The 25,275-nt window shown below is 45.6% G+C and overlaps 1 protein-coding gene across 3 annotated transcripts in view; it reads right to left on the bottom strand.

The window, feature by feature from the left end:
- Positions 1 to 793: 793 nt before the first annotated feature.
- Positions 794 to 25,275, bottom strand: part of MROH1 (maestro heat like repeat family member 1) — a 491,156-nt gene continuing 466,674 nt past the window's right edge. For all 3 annotated transcript variants that reach the window (XM_030220764.1, XM_030220756.1, XM_030220773.1), the window contains exon 43: positions 794 to 2,572. In XM_030220764.1, coding sequence (XP_030076624.1) covers positions 2,487 to 2,572 — 86 coding nt within the window. In that variant the 3' untranslated portion in view covers positions 794 to 2,486. The remainder of the gene's footprint in view (positions 2,573 to 25,275) is intronic.

Consider the following 25,275-nt stretch of genomic DNA (forward strand, 5'->3'; position numbering starts at 1 on the left):
TTTGGAATTTTCAGCTCTTGTATTGGAGCACAACGGTGAAACAGACTATTTTAAGCATCAGATGTGACTGATGACACAAAGTTGGTAGGAGATTAGACTAGTTTCACAGGGATTGCTGATATCACAAAGGCTCTGGGAACTAGGGCAGAGTGACTGGGACTGCAGCAAGGGCTGTATTTTTAGGCACCAGTCTTTGGGGTGAGGCAGGGAGTGGAGTTCATGGGCATTTTGCACAGCATTGTTCCAAGCATCACAATAGTGCTTGTTACAATAAACCCACTTCCACCTGAAAATAGCATTAACAGTTCACAATATCTTTTTACAGAAACTCACCTACGTGTATCTCTGGAGCAGAATGCCAGGCTGAATATGGAAGGAAGAGAGATGAGCTCCATGACTGGGGACTGGCTTCCACAGTTGTAAATTACAGACACACTTGTCCTCATTTAGCTCAGTGAAGATGTCCTTACCTGTTCACGCTGGGACACAGCCAGCCAGAGATTCATCAAAGGAAACACCAGGCTGTACAACTCTTGACTCCACAGCTATATAAATATAACCAGCAAGCCCCAAGGAGCTGCTGCCCTATGAGATCTCTACATAGACAAATTTAGGAAGTTAACACATCAAGGGATGACACACCTCAGGTGCAGTGTCTGAGCTACTAAAGGGCGATTTGGTGCAAATTAAAACAACTTTGTCACATGGAGTGGGAAAATATTGCTGCTCAGAGGGCAACTCCAGAACTCCCACCCCCCCAGGCACAAACACAGAACACAGGAAGTTACTCCACAAGCAGCAGGCACACCACACTGGGACATGCCAGCTAATTTTATTCTTAAAAATAAGTATTTATATTCTTATGTACATCATTATATCTACGTGGAAAAATCCCAGGTTTTGAAAATAACAAATTTTACCTCTTTACCCTGTGAGCAAATTAAACCATGGTAGAACTGGAGTGTAATGCACTCACTCAGTAAGGTGTCCCGAGGTCATTAAAATCACCAAGGGCACACAGAATCCCAAACCCCAAACACAAGAAACATTCATCAAATCCAAGACTGGGAGTGAATGAACCTCTTGGTCTTTCCACAGCCATGGACATAGCTTCATCTTTTGCTTCTACTCCAAAACTCCATAGAATCAGGCACTGATGATACAGAGGAGCCCTGAAGCAAATTCTGATGCTACCAGCATCAATCCGTATAAAATGAAGGCCCAAAGCAACAAGGCAGAACAACATGAAACACAGACAAAGGCGAGTAAACTTGTCCTATGCTGACCCCTAGTCCACTCATTGCAGTGTGAGAATGAGGGCTTTATCGACCCTTGGTCTGGTCTCTGTAACATAGGTCTGAGGAGACATGTTTTGCTATGTTCTGGTCAATATCAGGTTGAGGTAGAGGCTATGTTGACCCTTAGTCCATTCTCTGAAGTGTGGGATCTATGGGCCACACCAACCCTTGGACAGATCTCTACAGGACTAGGAGGCATACTTCCTTGCATAGCTATAAAAACAGATGTATCTTCCACTCTCAACTAAACACCATTACCGACTCCTCCCCTGCATAAACCAAGATGAATCTTTGCTGACCATGAAATGAAATAAAATAGCTTGTGCTGAACCTGCAGTGTGGTCAGAGAAGTCATATTGCTTCTGGCTCATCATTCATCGTACTTTATTTGTTCCCACTGCTACATTTTAGCCCCACTGTGTTTGGTACCAGAGCCCCACTCTTCTGGTCAGGTGCCTATGTCGCTGTCATTCAGCTCTGTCTCCCAAATCGCTTTGGTCCTTTGTCCTCAGTTGCTGGAGTCAGCTCTTCCAATATACACACCCCCACCCACACTATGGTCCCATTTCTGAAGCAGGAACATAATAATGGTGGCCAGGACCAGCAGAGGGAAGGTCCTTTTGGATAAGTAACACTGTAATGATGGCCGGAAGTAGCAGAATCTTCTTTTTGAACCAAGAACCCTGTAAAGATGGATGACAGTAGTAAAGGCACAATCCCACTGGAGCAACAACAATGATGGATGATGGCAATGGAGGCATGATCCTGCCGGCGCAGGATCACTGCAAAAATAGACAAGGATAGCGCAGTCATCCCGCTGAACAAGGAACTGTGTGACTGACAGCAGCAGAAGCACAATCCTGCTGGAGAAGGAAAGACGATGGTTGACTGCAGCGGAGACATGATCTTGCCAGAGCAGGAATACTGCAATGATGGTCAGGGCAGCAGAGTCATCCCACTGAAGCAGGAACATTGTGATGATGGTTGAGGGCAGTGGAGGCACGATCCTCTGCAGCAGGAAGTCTGCAATGATGGCCAGAAACACTGAAGGTATGGGATCATCAGAGTAACAAGTTTAATCATTGAAGCTTCTAGTGTCTCCATGGTGAGTTTTTTCATTCCACTTCTAGGCTGAAGAGTAAAGTGCAGAGAAAGACACATCTCCAGGGGAACCTGGACTGGTACTAGTTACCCAAACCTGACCAGTCGCCCCAGGGTTTCAACTGCCTTGATGCGCACCGCAGGGACAGGGTCTTTCAGCAGTAGGACCAGGGCTGAAACGAAAGAGAATCACTTACAATGCTGAAGATGACTTAATGCTCATGAATATAATACTAGGTACTGCATATAATATATGTAAAACACTTTGGTTGTATCAACAAAAGGCGATATATCAAATCCATAATCCTTTACCCTTTATTGTCAAGATAAGGTCTGTAACACAAGCACAAAAAACTTGAGTCTTCAACAAAAACTGCATAGCAGCCATATGATCGGGCAACTTTTTATGAGAGTAGGGTTTATATAGTATGGTGTTATCATTCAGCATGATCTGATATCTTGTTTTTCAAGATCTGGGTAGGGTTTATAAAATGTGGGACTATCAGCATGATTTGGTACTTTATCTATGAGAATCTGGGTAGAGTTTATATAGTATGAGGTTATCTTTTTGCATAGAAACATAGAAAATGAAGTCAGATAAAGACCATTCAGCCTAATGCCCACCCATGCCATCTACTCTCCCTATCACTCACCTTGGAGACAAAAACAGTTGAGCTTGGGACAAGTATATAGGATCTCTACCACTTCCACCAGGCCATTCCATGAATTCGTCACCTTTTCTGTGAAGCAGTATTTCCTCAGGTTACTCCTGAGTCTATCCCCCTTTCACCTTCATCCTATGCCCCCTTGTTCCAGAGCTTCCTTTCAATTGAAAGAGACTCACCTTCTGTGTGTGTGTATTCATATATATTGCCGTTTAGTTTAATTTATTAAACAAAGAAAAAGCACAACTGGGCCTTCAAGACTGAAACAACAGGAGTCCTTTATTAAGATCAGACCCGACATGGGCCGTGTTTCGGCATAAACAATGCCTGCCTCAAGGGTCCAAGTTCAATATCAAGATACACAGGTAGGGAGCTCAGTAAGAGCAAATTCTTAAATTGGTATACAACTCCCCACCAAAGAAAATGCAAAAGCTCCCGTGGAATGCCATTGGTCAGAAAAATTCTATTTGGCGTTTTTTTTTCTGACCGATGGTGTTTCACAGACCTGAGTGTTTTGCAGACCTGAGTGGCTTACAAAACTAAAACTACATAAACAAGCAGAAAGGAACTACAATATGAGATAGGAAAGAGTTATAATCATACACACGCATGGAGCAAATTCAAACTAAAAAGCAGCGAATACGGAGGGTCACAGAAGAAAAACAAGGAAAGAGGAGAATGGGAAGGAGGGGAGATGAAGAAGAGCCAAGAGTCTGAGTCAAATCCAACCTACAGAAGGGGGGTGGGGGGTTCACGGAACATTAAAGACTTGATTAAAAAGCATGTTTTTATACCAGTCTTGAATTTGAGAAGGTGTATGCATGTATTTATACATAATGGTGTGAGAGGATATGTGTGTGTTTATACATATTGCAGTGAGGGCTGTGGGTGTGTATTCATATATATTGCTATGAGAGAAGCTGTATATACATATTGGTATAAGATTAAGTTTCAGCATGATTTTGTATCTTTTTTTTTATGAGGGTCCAGGTAGGGTTTGTATAACATATCAGTAAAGTCTGTGCAAGAGCAAAATAAAAAGAGCTCTATTCTCAGAAAGAAGCAACCATGTAGGTAAAGTCTGTGGAAGAGCAGAGGGAAGAGAGTTCTATTCTCAGAAAGAAACAAGCATGCAGGTAATGTGTGAAGGGAGTTCCATTCTCAGAAAGAAGAAATATGCTGGAAAGGTCTGTGGTAGCTCAGACATGCTCAGCTTGGTTCTGAATGTTATGCTGAGTTTTTCTTTAGAATGGTTTGATTTTTTTTTTTTAATTTTCAGAAAAACTCCCTGCAGTGTGAAAGCCAGCCAGCAACTCTTTCCTAGCAGTAAAAATCTAATAATGTTATTTTTCCAGTAGCTTCTTTACACTGTGCCTTGGAGAACCTCCCGTCCCTCCAAATCCCTCTTCTCATTAAAGTGAAGCAAGCGCCCCTGATTTATGAGTCCACACTGCTTCCTGCTGCAGACATGGTGCTGATAATCCTGCTTCCAGCTGCAAAGTATCCCCAAGGAAAGGCTGCTGGAAATCTGAGAACACAAATCCTTCACCTGGACTCAGTTCAGCTAATCCACTCAATAGAGGAAGCTCTCTTAGAAATGGACTCGTATACATACACCCCCCCCCCCCCCACCAATATATACATAGACACACACACACACACAAACACCTCCCACACCAATATCTATCTATATAAATACAATTGGTCTGGAAGGGTGTGTGTACTTTTATTTATATATATATGTATATATACACACACACCCTCCCACACCAATATATATAACTACACACACATCCTCCCACACCAGTATATATAAATACACGTACTTCTTTCCACACCAATATATATATATAAATTTTTCCGAGGACAAGCAGGATTATACATTCTCACAAGTGGATGATGCTGATCCGCTTTGCCTGATCTGGCATTTACCACAGTTAAATGAGAGCTTTGTGGAGTGCGAGACAAACTCCACCGCTCATGTGCGAGTGCCTTCCTGCCTGCCACGAGAACGCGGTCTCCTCAGTTCTTTTTCCGCATGAGGAGAAGGTGTTTTTTTTTCTTACCATCTTCTCATGTTGCTCGGTCTGAGAGAGCTATTTTTGTGCCTTCTGGCTATTTTTTTCAGTTCTTTTTCGCCTTTGATTGTGTTCCTGTTGTTGGAACTTCCATTTTGTTCTTCCTTCAATTTCCTTAGTTTTTTTGTCCGGTTTTAAGTTTTGTTTGTTCTTCCATCATCATCAGGCCGCTTTTAGGCCTTGACTTCGGCCAGGACTTTTCCCTTTCCTTTTTACTGTGCCTTGCCCCTTTTTCAGGCACCATCGCGTCATTTAATTTAGTCGACGAAGTTTTTCTGTTCATGTCCATGAAGATTCCCAGAGGCTTCAAGCGCTGTACCCTGTGCAATCGGACAATCTCTGGGAAAGGCATCCATTCTTGCTGGTGTGATGCTCGACATCGATGCCGACGCCTCCAACCTCAATGCCAATGCTGACATCGAGGAACCGGACTTGACACCAAATCTCCTCTCTCGTTAAACCTGACTGGAAACCTGGGTCCTTTTCATCATGCAAAGACAGAGAATACAGTTGGCAGGGCTATGGTTGGGCCCAAGACACTGCAGACACCAAAATGGAGGTTCCAACAACAGGAACACAATCAAAGGATGAAAAAGAACCGAAAAAATAGCATGAATGTTAAAATCCCCAAGAATGAGGGAAGGAGATGAGGATTCCAGAAAGAAGGAAAGCCAGGAGTCAAAGTCAACGAGAAAGAAAGGGACATATAAAGATACACACAAACACTCTCACTGCAATATATATATAAATACACACACACAGAGACAGGCAGACACACCAATATCTATAAATACACACCTCCTCTCAAACCAATAGATATAAATACACAGACATACAAACCCTCTCAAAGCAATATATATAAATACACAGACACACACAAACGTCTCACACCAATATATATAAATAAACACACTCTCCCACACCTCTATACAAATACACACACACAATCTCTGACACCAATATATTTATCTATATACACACACATCCTCTCACACCAATATATACATAAATACACACACCCTCTCATGCAATATCTATAAATACACACACATCTTCTAACACCAAATTTATATATATCTACTATAATAAAAAGCACCTCCAACGTTCTGAAGCTGACTCCGTAGCAGTGAAGGGTTTGTAGGGTTCGTGCTGCCTGTAACGCTGTATCCATCTCCTGTCCTGACGTTAGCATGCTTCCTGGTTCGTCACAAGCAGCACTGACCAACCATATGATAGCAGCACGAGGCACACCAATGGGCTCAAAGAATAGCGCAACCCGCGTGCCCGGACACAGATTCACACACAGAACTTCACCAAAGCAGAAAGACAACCGGCCTCAAGACTGCCGGTACCGCCAGGTAACCCCCCTCAGAGACACACCTCCTCTCTCACCTGCCCCCCCCAGCCACCCATGTCCAGCGACCCTCCTCTCTCCCCTGCCCCCTCCCTCCAGCCACCCATGTCCAGCGACTCTCCTCTGTCCCCTGGCCCCCCTCCAGCCACCCATGTCCAGCGACCCTCCTCTCCCACTGCCCCCCCTCCAGCCACCCATGTCCAGCGACTCTCCTCTCTCCCCTGCCCCCCCCTCCAGCCACCCATGTCCACCGACTCTCCCCTGCCCCCCCTCCAGCCACCCAGGTTGTCCAGCGAATTCTTTGGGGCAGGCAGGAAACATCCCCAGTCTTGCCTGCCTGCTACCAGTGGCCATTTTGAAGAGCGATCCGGCAGAGGGGGAGGGTCAGCGCCGGCAGCGGGTAGGGAAGACTGGGGATCTTTCCTGCCTGCCCTGTAGAATTCGCTGGACAACCTGGGTGGCTGGAGGGGGGCAGGGGAGAGAGGAGAGTCGCTGGATATGGGTGGCTGGAGGGGGGGCAGGGGAGAGAAGAGAGTCGCTGGATATGGGTGGCTGGAGGGGGGGCAGGGGGAGAGGAGGGTCGCTCAGTGGGGGAGGATCAGTGCCGGCAGCGGGCAGACAAGACTGGGGATCTTTCCTGCCTGCCCCAAATAATTCACTGGACAACCAGGGCCCGAGTGGTTGCCTTCTTCAGGTGCTCGGGGGAGGGGGGAGGACAGCCGGCTCGCGTCCTAAAGAACAACCAGCTCGCACCTGGCATCCAGATCCGCAGCTTGAGTGCCTCCTTTCGCAACGGGCTGGCCTTCTGCGCCCTGCTGCACTGCCACCGCCCCGACCTCATGTGAGTACCGTCCGAGAAAGGGAAGGGGAATCGCTGTAAGAGTGAACCCCACTCGGGGAAGTGGGTGAGGCTCTGCTGGCTCGGGGTAGGGCTGTGGCACCTCTGCTCTGACCAGCTCCAAGCATCTTCCCCCCAAATACTGACCAAGTTCTGAGACGAGAGAGGGGGATGGGGGTCCTGAGATGAGAGAGGGGGAGGGGAGCCTGAGACGAGAGAGGTGGGGAGGGGGGGGCCTGAGACGAGAGAGAGGGGAGGAGGAGGGTGTCCTGAGATGAGGGGGAGGGGGCGAGAGGGGGTGAGGAGGAGGGGGGAGGCCAGGGGAGAATGCAAAGTTGATGCACATGTAGGGGGGGAGGGCAACGGACAGAGGAGAATTGCTGCACCACAATGGATGGAGGCGGCAGGGGAGAGATGCTGCACATGGATGCAGCACAGAGGACGTTTGCTGCATATGGATGAATGCAGGGGAGAGCGCATAATTGGTGCACACGGGACACACACTACACTCTCTCACTCACACAGACAGACACACACATTCTGTCTCTCAATCACACACTCTCTGACACATACTCACTCACTCTCTCAGACTACTTCTGCCAGACGGTAAAAACTGTCATAGCACTGACATCCAGTGGCCTCCAGAAAGGCCCACACGGTGTTGAGACTCTCCATCGCTCTTGCAAAAGTGAAAGGAGGTTGTTGAATTTCGTCAGTATGTGCCTCGTTGCTCATTTCATCATCTGTTTCATCATCAGCCGTTGCCTGCGTGTACGTGCATATCTCGACATCAGTGCTGTTGTCAGCTGTTTGTAGATCGTAATCAACAGCTACATAGTGATGAAACTCCTCTTCAGTAACACTGGCTGGGATGTCAATAGCCTGTTCATCTGGCGCGTTTGCAACAGGTGCATCTGTTTTGTCCCTCTCCACATCCCTAAAACACTTGCCCGCTTGTAGCAGTTCACAATGGTTGCCTGTGTAACATGATTCCAGGCTTCTTTCTGCATATGTAGGGAATCCAACAGTGATAGATTACGAGCCAGTTCAACAGCACGTTTATCCTTGCCAGTCTGGTCATCCATAACGCTCATCAGATGACATAGCACAAGAGCCCGATAAAGTTGTTTGAAATGAGCTATTATGCCCTGATCCATAGGTTGGATCAGAGAGGTAGTGTTTGGTGGCAGGAAGACCACCTTGACGTTAGACAGCCTGACATCATCCCTGTGTGCAGCACAATTATCACAAAGCAACAAAATCTGATGCTTTTGTGCCCGCATTCTAGTGTCTAACTTCTTTAGCCACTGCTTCCAAATTTCCCGTCATCCATGAATTTGCGTTAGCCTCATATGACACAGGAAGTCGCTTAACTTTCTTGAAGCAACGGGGCTGTTTGCTCTTTCCAATGATGAGGGGTTCCAACTTCTCACTCCCATCCATATTGCAGCAAAGGAGGATCGTCAGTTCGACGTTTTACCTCCAGTAGTTTCAGCATGTTTGAATGCAAGTGTTCCATCAGGAATCGCTCGCCAGTAGAGACCATTTTCATCAGAATTGAAAATGTCACGAGGTGCAAACTCATTCAAGATGGTAGGAAGAACTGAAACAACCCAATTTTCAGCACCAAAGTCATTAGCGTCTTGTTTCTCACCATGCTGTTTCTTGAATTTTATGTTGTTCCTCTCCTTCCATCTTTCCAACCATCCAACAGTGGCTTTGAATTCAGTTAGTCCAAGACTTTCAGCTAGCTGGTTAGCTTTCTCCATAAGCAGTGGATCACTGACAGGAAACTGTCTGCTCCTGACTCGAGAAAACCACCAAAGAAGAGCATCTTCTACCTCCTCAGCTTTTCCCGCCCGTTTTCGTTTCTGTTGTGGATTTGTATTGTTTTGCTAGTCTTCCAGAAGCTGGTCTTTCTGCTTCAAGACACGTGAAATTTGAGTGGGATTGACACCATATTCTTTAGCAATAGATACTTGACTTTGTTTGTTTTCAATTTTTTTAAGAACTTCTATTCGTTCAGCCAGTGTTAAAGTCTTACAGTTCCACCGCGACGACGACCCCAGTGTACACTCTAACAACATTCTTTTGCTTATTCTGCCTGTGGCAGTTAAAGGGGCAGTACATTTGAAATCTTATTGGTTGGCACGCACCAATCGGCTTCCATATTCCGTGCGCTTATGCGGAGTCTTTCCTGCAGAGGAGCGGTCTTAAACCATGCATATAAGCGAATCTTGCACTTATCAGTGGTGCGCTAAACCGAAGTTTGTCCCCATAGAAATTGATGGTGCCAAAAATGGGACCGAAGTACGGCATGCAGTTAAACAGAGCATGCGCTTATCCGACATACACTTAAATGGAGTGCACTGTATATAAATACACATACCCTCTCACAAAAATATATATAAAAACACACACACTCATCCTCTTCCACACACTCTTACCCCAATTCCAAAAGATACCAAGAAAAAGACAAGTGAACTCAGCAATTACCGCCCAGTAGCATCTATCCCACTAGTAGTCAAACTGTTCGAAAGCATGGTAACCAAACAACTCGTTGATTACATGAACAAATACTCAATCTTACATGAATCACAATCAGGATTTTGCCCCCTCCATAGCATGGAAACAGTACTCATAACTCTCCTGGCCAAATTCAAGCAAGAAATAGCAACAGGCAAAAGCATTCTTCTCCTTCAATTCGACATGTCTAGTGCATTCGACATGGTAAACCATAATATTACTAAGGGGCTCATTTTCAAAGCACTTAGACTTACAAAGTTCCATAGCTTACTATGGAACTTTGTAAGTCTAAGTGCTTTGAAAATACACCTCTAAGACTCCTAGATCACGTCGGCATTGGTGGAAACATACTTTGTTGGATCAAGGGTTTCCTACCCACCAGAACGTACCAAGTGAAATCGAATTCAAACATATCATCACCATGGAAAGCTGAATGTGGAGTACCTCAAGGATCACCACTACCACCGACCCTCTTCAATCTAATGATGACACCACTAGCCAAGTCCTTTGCCAACCAAGGCCTCAACCCATTCATCTACGCAGACGACATCACAATATACATACCTTACAAACATGACCTGACAGAAATCTCCAATGAAATCAAACTCAGCCTAAACATCATGAACTCATGGGCAAATGCATTCCAACTAAAACTCAATATAGATAAAACACACTGTCTCATCCTCTCATCCCAACACAATACGAACAAGCCCACAAACATAAACACCCCAGACTGCACCCTCCCCTATCTCAGACAGCCTGAAAATCCTTGGCGTTACTATTGACCGTAACCTTACACTCGAGGGCCAAGTTAACTCTACAACAAAGAAAATGTTCCACTCAATGTGGAAACTCAAACGTGTGAAACCAGTCTTCCCGAGGGAAACATTTCGCAATTTGATACAATCAATGGTACTAAGTCGTGCAGACTACTGCAATGGAATATATGTGGGATGCAAAGAACAACTCAAAGAAACTTCAAACCGCTCAAAACACAGCAGCCAGGCTTATATTTGGGAAAATGCGAATCGAAAGCACCAAACCCCTCCGAGGAAAACTACACTGGGTGGATGCTTGGAATGCCCTCCCGCGGGAGGTGGTGGAGATGAAAACGGTAACGGAATTCAAACATGCGTGGGATAAACATAAAGGAATCTTGTTCAGAAGGAATGGATCCTCAGGAGCTTAACCGAGATTGGATAGCAGAGCCGGTAGTGAGGCGGGGCTGGAGGTTGGGAGGTGGGGATAGTGCGGGGCAGACTTATACGGTCTGTGCCAGAGCCAGTGGTGGGAGGCGGGACTGGAGGTTGGGAGGCAGGGATAGTGCTGGGCAGACTTATACGGTCTGTGCCAGAGCCGGTGGTGGGAGGCGGGGATAGTGCTGGGCAGACTTATACGGTCTGTGCCAGAGCCAGTGGTTGGGAGGCGGGGCTGGTGGTTGGGAGGCGGGGATGGTGCTGGGCAGACTTATACGGTCTGTGCCAGAGCCGGTGGTGGGAGGCGGGGATAGTGCTGGGCAGACTTATACGGTCTGTGCCAGAGCCAGTGGTTGGGAGGCGGGGATGGTGCTGGGCAGACTTATATGGTCTGTGCCCTGAAGAGCATAGGTACAAATCAAAGTAGGGTATACACAAAAAGTAGCACACATGAGTTGTCTTGTTGGGCAGACTGGATGGACTGTGCAGGTCTTTTTCTGCCGTCATCTACTATGTTACTATGTAATCAAAGAATGCATTGTTTTCAAAATCTGCACCCTGGTCCATAAAATTATCTACGGAGATGCCCCGGGCTACATGACAGACCTCATAGACCTACCAACAAGAAACACAATCAGATCAGCACAAACATACCTAAATCTCCATTACCCAAGCTGCAAAGGACTCAAATACAAATTAACTTATGCATCCAGCTTCTCCTACACAGAGCCACCGAGAGGGGGGGACAGGAGGGACAAAATTCCCCGGGCCTCCAGGGGAGCCCGGTGCCGCATGTCCCTCGCATGCAACATTCTTTTCTTCATCCATCGCCGGCAGCACTGCCATTCATTCTCACAGGCAGCTCCACGCCCCTCTGCCGCGTCTCTCCAGCCCTCTCTGATGCACTTCCTCTTTACGTAACGTAGGGCCAGATGGACACGGCAGAGGGGAGCAGAGCTGCCTGTGAGAATGAATGGCAGCGCTGCCAGTGACAGATGAAGAAAAGTAAAACGGTTAAACGCGGGGGGGGGGGGGGTAGGAAGCAATGGCGAGCGAGAAGGGCTGTCGGGGAGCTGAGGGAGAGCAGGGAGAATTGCTGGACAATGGATGGGAGGGCAGGGGATGAGGAAATTGTTGGACGAGGAGGGCAGGGCAGGGGGAGAGAGAAGATATTGCTGGCCATGGAGAGGAGGGGAGGGCAGGGGGGAGAGAGAACAGATCACTGGACAGGAGGGGAGGGCAGGGCAGGGGGGAGAGAAGAGATCGCTGGACATAGAGAGGAGGGGAGGGCAGGGAGGAGACAGAAGAGATCGGTGGACAGGAGGGGAGGGGAGGGCAGGGGGAGAGAGAAGAGATCGCTAGACAGGAGGGGAGGGCAGGGGGGAGAAGAGATCGCTGGACAGGAGAGGAGGGGAGGGCAGGGGAGAGAGGAGAATTGCTGAACATGGATGGATGAATGGAGGGGGCAGGGAAGAGGAAATTTACTGGATATGGGTGGATGGAGGAGAGGCCAGGGGAGAATGGAGAGTTTCTGGACATGGATGGATGGAGGGGAGGGAAGTCAGGAAGGAGATGCACATGGATGGAGGGGAGGGAAGAGAGGAGAAATGCTGGACATGGATGGAGTGGAGGGCAGTTAAGAAAGGAGAAATGTTGGACAAGGATGGAAGGAAGGAGATGCACATGGATGGAGGGGAAGGGAGAGAGGAGAAATGCTGGACATGGATGGAGGGGAGGGAAGACAGAGGAAGTAGATGCACATGGATGGACGGGAGGGGAGTGAGGAGAAATGCTGGATATGGATGGAGGGGAAATTGCTGAATTTAAGGGCTGGATCAGAACACTTTGAGGGCACATGCTGAAACCGGAGGAAGGATAGGGACAGGGCTACAGATGCTAGACAGGACTCATAAGGACACAGGAGGATGGTGGACATGGTGAGAGAAAAAATATCAAATGGAAAGAAGACACTACATAAAACAGAAGACGCTGAGACCAAAGCGAATAGAAAAACTAAATGATCAGATGACAAAGGTAGAAAAAAATATTTTATTCAGAATTTATTAATTGGAATATGTCAGCTTTTGGAAATGTGTATCTGTGATATTTTTCATTTAAGTTTCCATTGTTCTAGTATTGGCACCAAAACATCAGAAAAGGTGTAGAGCCTAAATCATGACACTACCTCTTGAAGGATCTACATACAGTGCAGGGGCCCGGCCTGGTGTCAGACGGAGGGAAACGGGTGGAGGGGGGAGCGGTGGCAACCTCAGATGGGGGGGGCCCAGGGGCGGCCTTGTCCCGGGCCCGGCCCAGTCTCTCGGCGGCCCTGCTCCTACATCAGCACACAACTGTGGAACGCACTACCAAAAGCCGTGAAAACAACATACGACTACCTAAACTTCCGGAAATCACTAAAAACCAACTTGTTCAAAAAGGCATACCCCATCGACCCAACCTAAGTGCCTAAAAACCTCGCAACGCAACAAAACCAAAGCCTGAAACAGACATTGCATAACTCTTCCTCTCTACGAATCCCCAATGTGTCTATAACACGTGAACCTTCTTCGACCACAATAACTCTTTGTACTTGTTTATCTGCCGGAGATGGCGAACGCCTCCACGGTACTATGTAAGCCACACTGAGCCTGCAAATAGGTGGGAAAATGTGGGATACAAATGTAACAAATAAATAAATATATATACAGTGGTGGAAATAAGTATTTGATCCCTTGCTGATTTTGTAAGTTTGCCCACTGACAAAGACATGAGCAGCCCATAATTGAAGGGTAGGTTATTGGTAACAGTGAGAGATAGCACATCACAAATTAAATCCGGAAAATCACATTGTGGAAAGTATATGAATTTATTTGCATTCTGCAGAGGGAAATAAGTATTTGATCCCCCACCAACCAGTAAGAGATCTGGCCCCTACAGACCAGGTAGATGCTCCAAATCAACTTGTTACCTGCATTACAGACAGCTGTCGGCAATGGTCACCTGTATGAAAGACACCTGTCCACAGACTCAGTGAATCAGTCAGACTCTAACCTCTACAAAATGGCCAAGAGCAAGGAGCTGTCTAAGGATGTCAGGGACAAGATCATACACCTGCACAAGGCTGGAATGGGCTACAAAACCATCAGTAAGACGCTGGGCGAGAAGGAGACAACTGTTGGTGCCATAGTAAGAAAATGGAAGAAGTACAAAATGACTGTCAATCGACAAAGATCTGGGGCTCCACGCAAAATCTCACCTCGTGGGGTATCCTTGATCATGAGGAAGGTTAGAAATCAGCCTACAACTACAAGGGGGGAACTTGTCAATGATCTCAAGGCAGCTGGGACCACTGTCACCACGAAAACCATTGGTAACACATTACGACATAACGGATTGCAATCCTGCAGTGCCCGCAAGGTCCCCCTGCTCCGGAAGGCACATGTGACGGCCCGTCTGAAGTTTGCCAGTGAACACCTGGATGATGCCGAGAGTGATTGGGAGAAGGTGCTGTGGTCAGATGAGACAAAAATTGAGCTCTTTGGCATGAACTCAACTCGCCGTGTTTGGAGGAAGAGAAATGCTGCCTATGACCCAAAGAACACCGTCCCCACTGTCAAGCATGGAGGTGGAAATGTTATGTTTTGGGGGTGTTTCTCTGCTAAGGGCACAGGACTACTTCACCGCATCAATGGGAGAATGGATGGGGCCATGTACCGTACAATTCTGAGTGACAACCTCCTTCCCTCCGCCAGGGCCTTAAAAATGGGTCGTGGCTGGGTCTTCCAGCACGACAATGACCCAAAACATACAGCCAAGGCAACAAAGGAGTGGCTCAGGAAGAAGCACATTAGGGTCATGGAGTGGCCTAGCCAGTCACCAGACCTTAATCCCATTGAAAACTTATGGAGGGAGCTGAAGCTGCGAGTTGCCAAGCGACAGCCCAGAACTCTTAATGATTTAGAGATGATCTGCAAAGAGGAGTGGACCAAAATTCCTCCTGACATGTGTGCAAACCTCATCATCAACTACAGAAGACGTCTGACCGCTGTGCTTGCCAACAAGGGTTTTGCCACCAAGTATTAGGTCTTGTTTGCCAGAGGGATTAAATACTTATTTCCCTCTGCAGAATGCAAATAAATTCATATACTTTCCACAATGTGATTTTCCGGATTTAATTTGTGATGTGCTATCTCTCACTGTTACCAATAACCTACCCTTCAATTATGGGCTGCTCATGTCTTTGTCAGTGGGCAAACTTACAAAATCAGCAAGGGATCAAATACTTATTTCCACCACTGTATATTGTGACAAGGCAGGTAAACGGGGATATAGCAAAATGGCCGTGGGCCCCAGAACTATAAGGTCCAGAATTCCCTGGGGGCAGGGGCACAGCCAGACAGCAGATTTTGGGTGGGCCTAGGCAAGAAGTGGGTGGGCACCAAGTGTTCTCCCTCCCCCACACACACCAAAAAAAATATCTCAGCTAGTGGGAAAATGCTTCCCTCCACCTTAGCAGTCTGCAGCAGGCATGCACTGAAAACGGAGCATGTGCAGGTGCCAGTATTGTGGAGAGCAGCATTTTTGTTATCGTCGGGGAAGTCTTCAGCTTGCAGAGCTTGGGATCCCCAACAGCTACCGCTAAACATGTGCTACTATTGGGTGGGCCTGAGCCCTAACTGTGGCTACGCCACTGCCTGGGGGACTTGGAGAAAGGGGAGGGTCCAAAAACCCGGGAGGGATTCTCAGAAAAAGTGGGCGGGAAGATAGCCCAGGGTATAGACAGCCATTCTCCCCAGTAACCAGCAAGGGGAGAAACAGCCAGGAGGAGGCCCAGTTCCCAGGGCTGCGTAATCAATATCGGATTCCTCCCAGCTGTAAAGGAGGGAGGAGAGATTTTCTGAATGTTCTGAAGCTGGAGGAGAGGGAGGAGGAGGCAGAGTTAACTGAGGAAATGGATTACAAAGAGGAAGAGCAGGACATGCCTGGAGATTTGCCAGTTCCAGGACAGACAGCCAGCATGGACTGGGAGAATGCCCAAGGTTAATCTCTCCAGCACAAGAGCATGTGGGAGGCCACAGGTGTTTGTTCTGTGAAGAGGGAGGTGTGCTATTATTAAGAATAAAATTGCAGAGCATATACAAAAACATGGACTGATGAGACAAAGTCAGCACGGATTTAGTGAAGGGAAGTCTTGCCTCACCAATCTAATGCATTTTTTTGAGGGGGTAAGCAAACATGTGGACAATGGGGGGCCGGTTGATATTGTATATCTGGATTTTCAGAAGGCGTTTGACAAAGTGCCGCACGAAAGACTCCTGAAGAAATTGCAGAGTCATGGAATCGGAGGTAGGGTATTATTATGGATTAAGAACTGGTTGAAAGATAGGAAGCAGAGAGTAGGATTGCGTGGCCAGTATTCTCAGTGGAGGAGGGTAGTTAGTGGGGTCCCGCAGGGGTCTGTGCTGGGTCCGTTGCTTTTTAATGTATTTATAAATGACCTAGAGATGGGAATAACTAGTGAGGTAATTAAATTCGCCGATGACACAAAATTATTCAGGGTCGTCAAGTCGCAGGAGGAATGTGAACGATTACAGGAGGACCTTGCGAGACTGGGAGATTGGGCGTGCAAGTGGCAGATGAAGTTCAATGTTGACAAGTGCAAAGTGATGCATGTGGGTAAGAGGAACCCGAATTATAGCTACGTCTTGCAAGGTTCCGCGTTAGGAGTTACGGATCAAGAAAGGGATCTGGGTGTCGTCGTCGATGATACGCTGAAACCTTCTGCTCAGTGTGCTGCTGCGGCTAGGAAAGCAAATAGAATGTTGGGTGTTATTAGGAAGGGTATGGAGTCCAGGTGTGCGGATGTTATAATGCCGTTGTATCGCTCCATGGTGCGACCGCACCTGGAGTATTGTGTTCAGTACTGGTCTCCGTATCTCAAAAAAGATATAGTAGAATTGGAAAAGGTACAGCGAAGGGCGACGAAAATGATAGTGGGGATGGGACGACTTTCCTATGAAGAGAGGCTGAGAAGGCTAGGGCTTTTTAGCTTGGAGAAGAGACGGCTGAGGGGAGATATGATAGAAGTGTATAAAATAATGAGTGGAATGGATCGGGTGGATGTGAAGCGACTGTTCACGCTATCCAAAAATACTAGGACTAGAGGGCATGAGTTGAAGCTACAGTGTGGTAAATTTAAAACGAATCGGAGAAAATTTTTCTTCACCCAACGTGTAATTAGACTCTGGAATTCGTTGCCGGAGAACGTGGTACGGGCGGTTAGCTTGACGGAGTTTAAAAAGGGGTTAGATAGATTCCTAAAGGACAAGTCCATAGACCGCTATTAAATGGACTTGGAAAAATTCCGCATTTTTAGGTATAACTTGTCTGGAATGTTTTTACGTTTGGGGAGCGTGCCAGGTGCCCTTGACCTGGATTGGCCACTGTCGGTGACAGGATGCTGGGCTAGATGGACCTTTGGTCTTTCCCAGTATGGCACTACTTATGTACTTATAGCTGGTGGAAGTGCTGGAGGAGGAAAGGTAGGACATTCCTGGTTCATATGATTTCTTCCTCTTCCTTTGGAGAGGTTTTTTTTTTTGCTCATTTTGTGGAACTGAACTTTCCTAAAGACTGAACGGCATTTGACTGAATGCTGAACTGAACTTTGCTAAAAGGCTGGGTGAAACCAGTTTGAAAATAGAACTGAACTTTGTGGAGTGCTGAGTGGAACTGGGCTAAAGTTAAGCCTGAAGAAATAAGGGAAAGCAGAACTTTGCTACCAAAAGAAGGGGCAGTGAGGGTAATTGGAACTGTTCCCCAAAATTGAGAGGCTTTTTGTTTATTTTGTTTGCGAGTGAAGTTGGTATTAAATCTTTTTCTGTTCTGAACTGAATCCGGCTTCAAGAGTTACTGCATAAGCGTGGAGGCGGAGGTCTGGATTATGGGACACATTCACCAAGTTCACTATATATATATATATATATATATATATATACAGTGGGGGAAATAAGTATTTGATCCCTTGCTGATTTTGTAAGTTTGCCCACTGACAAAGACATGAGCAGCCCATAATTGAAGGGTAGGTTATTGGTAACAGTGAGAGATAGCACATCACAAATTAAATCCGGAAAATCACATTGTGGAAAGTATATGAATTTATTTGCATTCTGCAGAGGGAAATAAGTATTTGATCCCCCACCAACCAGTAAGAGATCTGGCCCCTACAGACCAGGTAGATGCTCCAAATCAACTCGTTACCTGCATGACAGACAGCTGTCGGCAATGGTCACCTGTATGAAAGACACCTGTCCACAGACTCAGTGAATCAGTCAGACTCTAACCTCTACAAAATGGCCAAGAGCAAGGAGCTGTCTAAGGATGTCAGGGACAAGATCATACACCTGCACAAGGCTGGAATGGGCTACAAAACCATCAGTAAGACGCTGGGCGAGAAGGAGACAACTGTTGGTGCCATAGTAAGAAAATGGAAGAAGTACAAAATGACTGTCAATCGACAAAGATCTGGGGCTCCACGCAAAATCTCACCTCGTGGGGTATCCTTGATCATGAGGAAGGTTAGAAATCAGCCTACAACTACAAGGGGGGAACTTGTCAATGATCTCAAGGCAGCTGGGACCACTGTCACCACGAAAACCATTGGTAACACATTACGACATAACGGATTGCAATCCTGCAGTGCCCGCAAGGTCCCCCTGCTCCGGAAGGCACATGTGACGGCCCGTCTGAAGTTTGCCAGTGAACACCTGGATGATGCCGAGAGTGATTGGGAGAAGGTGCTGTGGTCAGATGAGACAAAAATTGAGCTCTTTGGCATGAACTCAACTCGCCGTGTTTGGAGGAAGAGAAATGCTGCCTATGACCCAAAGAACACCGTCCCCACTGTCAAGCATGGAGGTGGAAATGTTATGTTTTGGGGGTGTTTCTCTGCTAAGGGCACAGGACTACTTCACCGCATCAATGGGAGAATGGATGGGGCCATGTACCGTACAATTCTGAGTGACAACCTCCTTCCCTCCGCCAGGGCCTTAAAAATGGGTCGTGGCTGGGTCTTCCAGCACGACAATGACCCAAAACATACAGCCAAGGCAACAAAGGAGTGGCTCAGGAAGAAGCACATTAGGGTCATGGAGTGGCCTAGCCAGTCACCAGACCTTAATCCCATTGAAAACTTATGGAGGGAGCTGAAGCTGCGAGTTGCCAAGCGACAGCCCAGAACTCTTAATGATTTAGAGATGATCTGCAAAGAGGAGTGGACCAAAATTCCTCCTGACATGTGTGCAAACCTCATCATCAACTACAGAAGACGTCTGACCGCTGTGCTTGCCAACAAGGGTTTTGCCACCAAGTATTAGGTCTTGTTTGCCAGAGGGATTAAATACTTATTTCCCTCTGCAGAATGCAAATAAATTCATATACTTTCCACAATGTGATTTTCCGGATTTAATTTGTGATGTGCTATCTCTCACTGTTACCAATAACCTACCCTTCAATTATGGGCTGCTCATGTCTTTGTCAGTGGGCAAACTTACAAAATCAGCAAGGGATCAAATACTTATTTCCCCCACTGTATATATATATATATATATATATATATATATATATATATGTATATATACATACATACATACATATATACATACATAAACACCCCCTCTCACTGCTATATAAACACACACACACATCCTCTCATACCAACATACATAAATATAAATACATGCATACGCTCACATATTTATAAATGATCTAGAGATAGGAGTAAATAGTGAGGTAATTAAATTTGCTGATGACAAAGTTATTCAAACTTGTTAAATCGCAAAAGGATTGTGAAAAATTACAAGAGGACCTTACGAGACTGGGCATCCAAATGGCAGATGACGTTTAATGTGAGCAAGTACAAAGCAATGAATGTGGGAAAGAGGAACCCGAACTAGAACTACCTGATGCAAGGTTCCACATTAGGAGTCACCACCCAGGAAAAGGATCTAGGTGTGGAGTGGAGTGGAACAGGTAGACGTGAATCGCTTGTTTACTCTTTCCAAAAATACTAGGACTAGGGGGCACGCAATGAAGCTACAAAGCAGTAAATTTAAAACAAATCGGAGAAAATATTTCTTCACTCAACATGCAATTAAACTCTGGAATTCGTTGGAAGAGAATGTGGTAAAAGTAGTTAGCTTAGTGGGGTTTAAAAAGGTTTGGATAGCCTCCTAAAACAAAAGTCCATAAGCTATTATTAAGATGGACTTGGGAAAAATCCACTGCTTATTTCTAGGATAAGCAGCATAATGTATAATACTGTATTGGGATCTTGCCAGGTACTTGTGACCAGGATGGGCCAGTGTTGGAAATAGGATGCTGGACTTGATGGACCTTTGATCTTTTCTCAGTATTGCAATGCTTATGTTCTTATGTACACCAATACACACACACACCCCTCTCACTGCAATTTATATAAATACACACGCACACAACCTCTCACATCAATACATATATATATATACTAGTAAAAAAAGGCCCGTTTCTGGAACAAATGAAATGGGCGCTAGCAAGGTTTTCCTGGGAGTGTGTATGTTTCAGAGAGAGAGCCAGAATGAATGTGCGGGTGTGTGACAGAGTGAGACTGTCTGTGTGACAGTGTGTGTGTGAGAATGAGAGTGTATGACAGGGCCCCCTCCCCTGTTCCTAATGCCCCTCACCCCGTTCCCTCCCCTCCTTTTCCTCCTCCTTCCCACACTTTGGGTTCCTTAAGGCTTTCAAAAGTCTATGTACCCCTGTGGCCCTAACGCCCAGTATCTGGATACCCCACCGCTTTCCTCCTCACCCCTCCCCCAAGATGTAATACTTTCACGTCCTTCATTTTTAAAAAAAATGTCCTATCTACCCTGTGTACAAATGCCCGGCATTCAGATTGTGTTTCTCTCATAAATTTTCACCCCCCCCCCCCCCCCCCCGAACACTTTTGGTTCCTTCAGTCTTTTAAAACTCTCCTATGTACCCTGTGTGCTAATGGCCAGCATTGAGATTGTTTTCCTGTCCCAAATAACTCTCCTATCTACCCTGTGTCCTAATGGCCAGCATTCAGATTGTTTTCCTTTCCCAAATGTTCACGTCTTTCAGTCGTTCAGAACTCCCCCCTCCCCCCATTTAACACTTTCGGTTCCTTCAGTCTTTTAAAACTCTCCTATCAACCCTGTGTCCTAATGACCAGCACTCAGATTGTTTTGCTTTGCCAAATTGTCTGTCACTGATGTCACTGAGGTCAGTGCGTGCCTGCCTAGCAGACCACTTCCGGCAGGCACGGTCCCAAGCACATCCTGTTGGAGGTGAGAATTATTATATAGGATATATATATATATATATATATATATATATATATATAAATACACCTCACCTCCAATATATATATATATATATATATATATACACACACACACACAGCGTCTCACAGCAATACATATAAATACACACACACACAGACATGGGAAATTACAGACTGTTTCCACTATTTGCCTGAGGTCAGTGCCAGGCAAACAGTGGAAACTATTATAAAGAATACAATTATGGAACACATAGACAAACATAGTTTAATGGGACAGAGTCAGCATGGGTTCAGCCAAGAGAAGTCTTGCCTAACCAATTTGCTTCATTTCTTTGAAGGTGTGAATAAACTTGTGGATAAACGTGAGCTGGTTCAAGTAGTGTATCTAGATTTTCAGAAAGCTTTTGATAAAGTTCCTTATGAGAGACTCCTGAGAAAATTAAGGAGTCATGGGATAGGAGGCAATGTTCTGGTGTGGATTAGGAATTAGTTATTGAACAGAAAACAGAAGGTAGGGTTAAACGGTCATTTCTCTCAATGGAGGAAGGTGAACAGTGGAGTACCAGGATCAGTACTGAGATCTGTGCTATTTAACATATTTATAAATGATATGGAAATCCGAACGAGTGAGGTGATTACATTTGCAGATGACACAAAACTATTCAAGGCTGTTAAAACACGTGCAGACTGTGAAAAGTTGCAGGAAGACCTTAGGAAATTGGAAGACTGGGCATCCAAATGGCAGATGAAATTTAATGTGGACAAATGCAAGGTGATGCACATCGGAAAAATAATCCGAACCATAGTTACCTGATGCTAGGGTCCACCTTGGGGTTCAGCAACCAAGAAAAAGATCTAGGTGTCATAGATAATACACTGAAATCTTCTGCTCAATGTGTGGTGGCAGCCAAACAAGCAAACAGGATGTTAGGAATTAGGAAATGGATGGTGAATAAAACCGAAAATACTACAATGCCTCTGTATCGCTCCATGGTGCGACCTCACCTTGAGTACTGCATTCAGTTCTAGTTGCTGTATGTCAAAAAAGATATAGCAGAATTAGAAAAGGTTCAAAGAAGAGCGACCAAAATGATAAAGGTGATGGAACTCCTCACATATGAGGAAAGACTAAAAAGATTAGGGCTCTTCAGCTTAGAAAAGAGAAGGATGAGGGGAGATATGCTTGAGGTTTACAAAATCCTGAGTGGTGTAAAAAGAGTAGAAGTAAATCAAAGTTTTACTTGTTCCAAAAGTACAAAGACTAGGGGGACACTCGAGGAAGTTACGTGGAAATATTTTTAAAACAAATAGGAAGAAATATTTTTTCACTAAACGAATAGTTAAGCTCTGAAACTCTTTGAAGGAGGATGCAGTAACAGCAGTTAGCATATCTGGGTTTAAAAAAGGTTTGGACAAGTTCCTGGAGGAAAATTCCATAGTCTGCTACTGATACAGACATGGGAAAACAACTGCTTGTCCTGGGATTGGTAGCTGAAGTGTTGCCACGATTTGGGTTTCTGCAAAGTACTTGTGACCTGGCTTGGTCACTGCTGGAAAACAGGATACTGGGCTAGATGGCTACTTTTATGTTCTTAACCACATCAATACTATTGACTTTGAAATAAAGATGGATTAGAACAGGCACATCTCATTTCATTATAGGAAGGTGATCCTTAAATTTCACTTATGTCCAATAAAAAAGGTATCATCTTATTTTCTTTTCCATGTTTTATTTTGTTTGATTTCTATTGATAACCTTAAGAGTGGACTAACACGGCTACCACACTCCTCTACTTGCAACCTCAGAAAGCGAATACATTTTAATATGGTAGAGATTAAAACGTACAGTGACCCGACGGCGTACAGAGATTATTATGTAGCTCAGGCCGGTCACAGGCTGCTGGGCATTTACAGATCACCAGTTACGTATGGAGCGGGGATTGGTGATGTGTTTTGTATTCTCTTTAGAAACCGTTATTGAGAAGGGGCTTTAAGATTGTTAAAACGAATGTAAAAAGTACTGCTAAAAACATAACCAAAGATGTGTGGGGTCACTTTACCACGGCTGTTCTGAACAACATGAACAGCCGCCACAACAATGCTGAGCAGACCGGATCAGGACTAGCGGTTGTGCGAAAAGTCCTTAAAAGAAAGAAAGGAGGAAGGATGATTTTAGAAGGACCACCTGAGCCCCTTAAAAGAAAGAAACTAAATGTGTAGCCTCTCAGAAGCCTAATTGCAAGGCTAAGAAGAGAGTCGACACTACAGAGCCGGAAAATATATTTTGAGAAAAAATCATGGCTTTTGTGCACAATGGTTTAGAAGAATGCGTTAATTGGACCTCTTTCAATTTTCACCCACACAAACTAGTATTAAAAAAAAGCATTTAAGTGGGAATACTGCCTTTATCGGCCTTATTGGAAACCGCACCGCTCGACTTTTACATAGCCGGTCACAGTGAAGATTATTTGGATTTAAACAATACGTTGTTGTATCTGACCTGTAAAATCATGAAAGAAGATGGAACGGATATCGCAGGGGCGACCAAAGAGGTGCTTGTAAATTATCCAATAGCCTCCCTCTTCAGCCAGCTGGACATCACAGAGAAAGGCTCATCAGTCAAAGCAACAACTGCTATCCTTGTAGAGCCCTTACGGTGAAGGACCCCCTCAAAACGCAGTTTACAAGTGGTTTGTTTTATAGACTCAGCCAGGAGCCACGAGTTGACAGACCCTGGCAATCGCAATGCTGGTTTCAACAAAAGAGCTCACTTTACAGCTGGTAGCCAGAAGGTAGAATTACAGGGCCATTTACACAGCGATCTGTTTTTCCAAGAAAAGCTTCTGATCAATGAGGTAGATAAGATAAAACTGACGAAAAGTAAAGATGCCTTCTGTTTAATGAGCGGGGATACCGATGAACACTACAAAGTACAGATCCTGCATCGTTGTTTGTAAAGAGAGTAAAAGTGTCACCGGGAGTATGACTGGGTCATGCTAAAGCGCTGTTGAAGTCCAACGACAAGCATGCTGTTCATCGCGTGGGGCTAAAGGTATTTAGCATACCAGCCGAACCGCGCGTTACCAACTAGGAAAACCTCTTTCTGGGCCAGTTGCCTAAACTCATCATCCTGGGGTTTGTGGACAACAATGCCTACAGCGACTCCTACAGTAAAAATTCTTTAAAATTTCAACATTACAATATCAACTTTGATGCTCTGTACGTGAACAACAAACAAGTGCCAGGAAATCCTCTTCAACTGGACTTTGAACACAGTCATTGCGTGAGAGAATACATGCAGTTGGTATATGTGACTGGTAAACATATGAAAGATAGCGCTTTAATAATCGACCATACAGAGTTTGACAGAGGTTATACTTTGCTGGTTTTTGATCTGTCACCTGACCAGGAATGCGCAGATCACTACTCCTTGATCAAAACTGTTAATCTGTGTGCAGAAATCTGTTTTGCAAATCCTCTGCCCCGTACCATAAACATGATCGTCTACGGGGTGTTTGACAATGTAATAGACGTTAACAAGTGAAGAAACGTCCTGTTTGACTACATATAAAACAATGAACACAGTACAGATTTATCATTTGTAGAAGGCGGACCCGTATGCCAAGGGTGTATCTAGACCTCGAAGTGGGAAAGGGCCAGAATTTTGACCTGCCTCCCCGCCTCAATGTCACATACCTAGGCTGGCAGGGGTCCCCAACCCCTGCCAGCTGAAGTGTTTCTCCAGCTCTGCTCTCCTTACATTGCCTGCCCTTCTTCCGCTCATGTTACACATGCTCGATTTTAATGAAATTAAGCATGTGCGAAGTGTCGAGCATGCTCAGTTTCATAAAACCGAATATGCACGTGATGAGAGGGA

The sequence above is a fragment of the Microcaecilia unicolor genome, chromosome 1 (assembly GCF_901765095.1).
Source record: "Microcaecilia unicolor chromosome 1, aMicUni1.1, whole genome shotgun sequence".
Classification (NCBI taxonomy): Eukaryota; Metazoa; Chordata; class Amphibia; order Gymnophiona; family Siphonopidae; genus Microcaecilia; species Microcaecilia unicolor.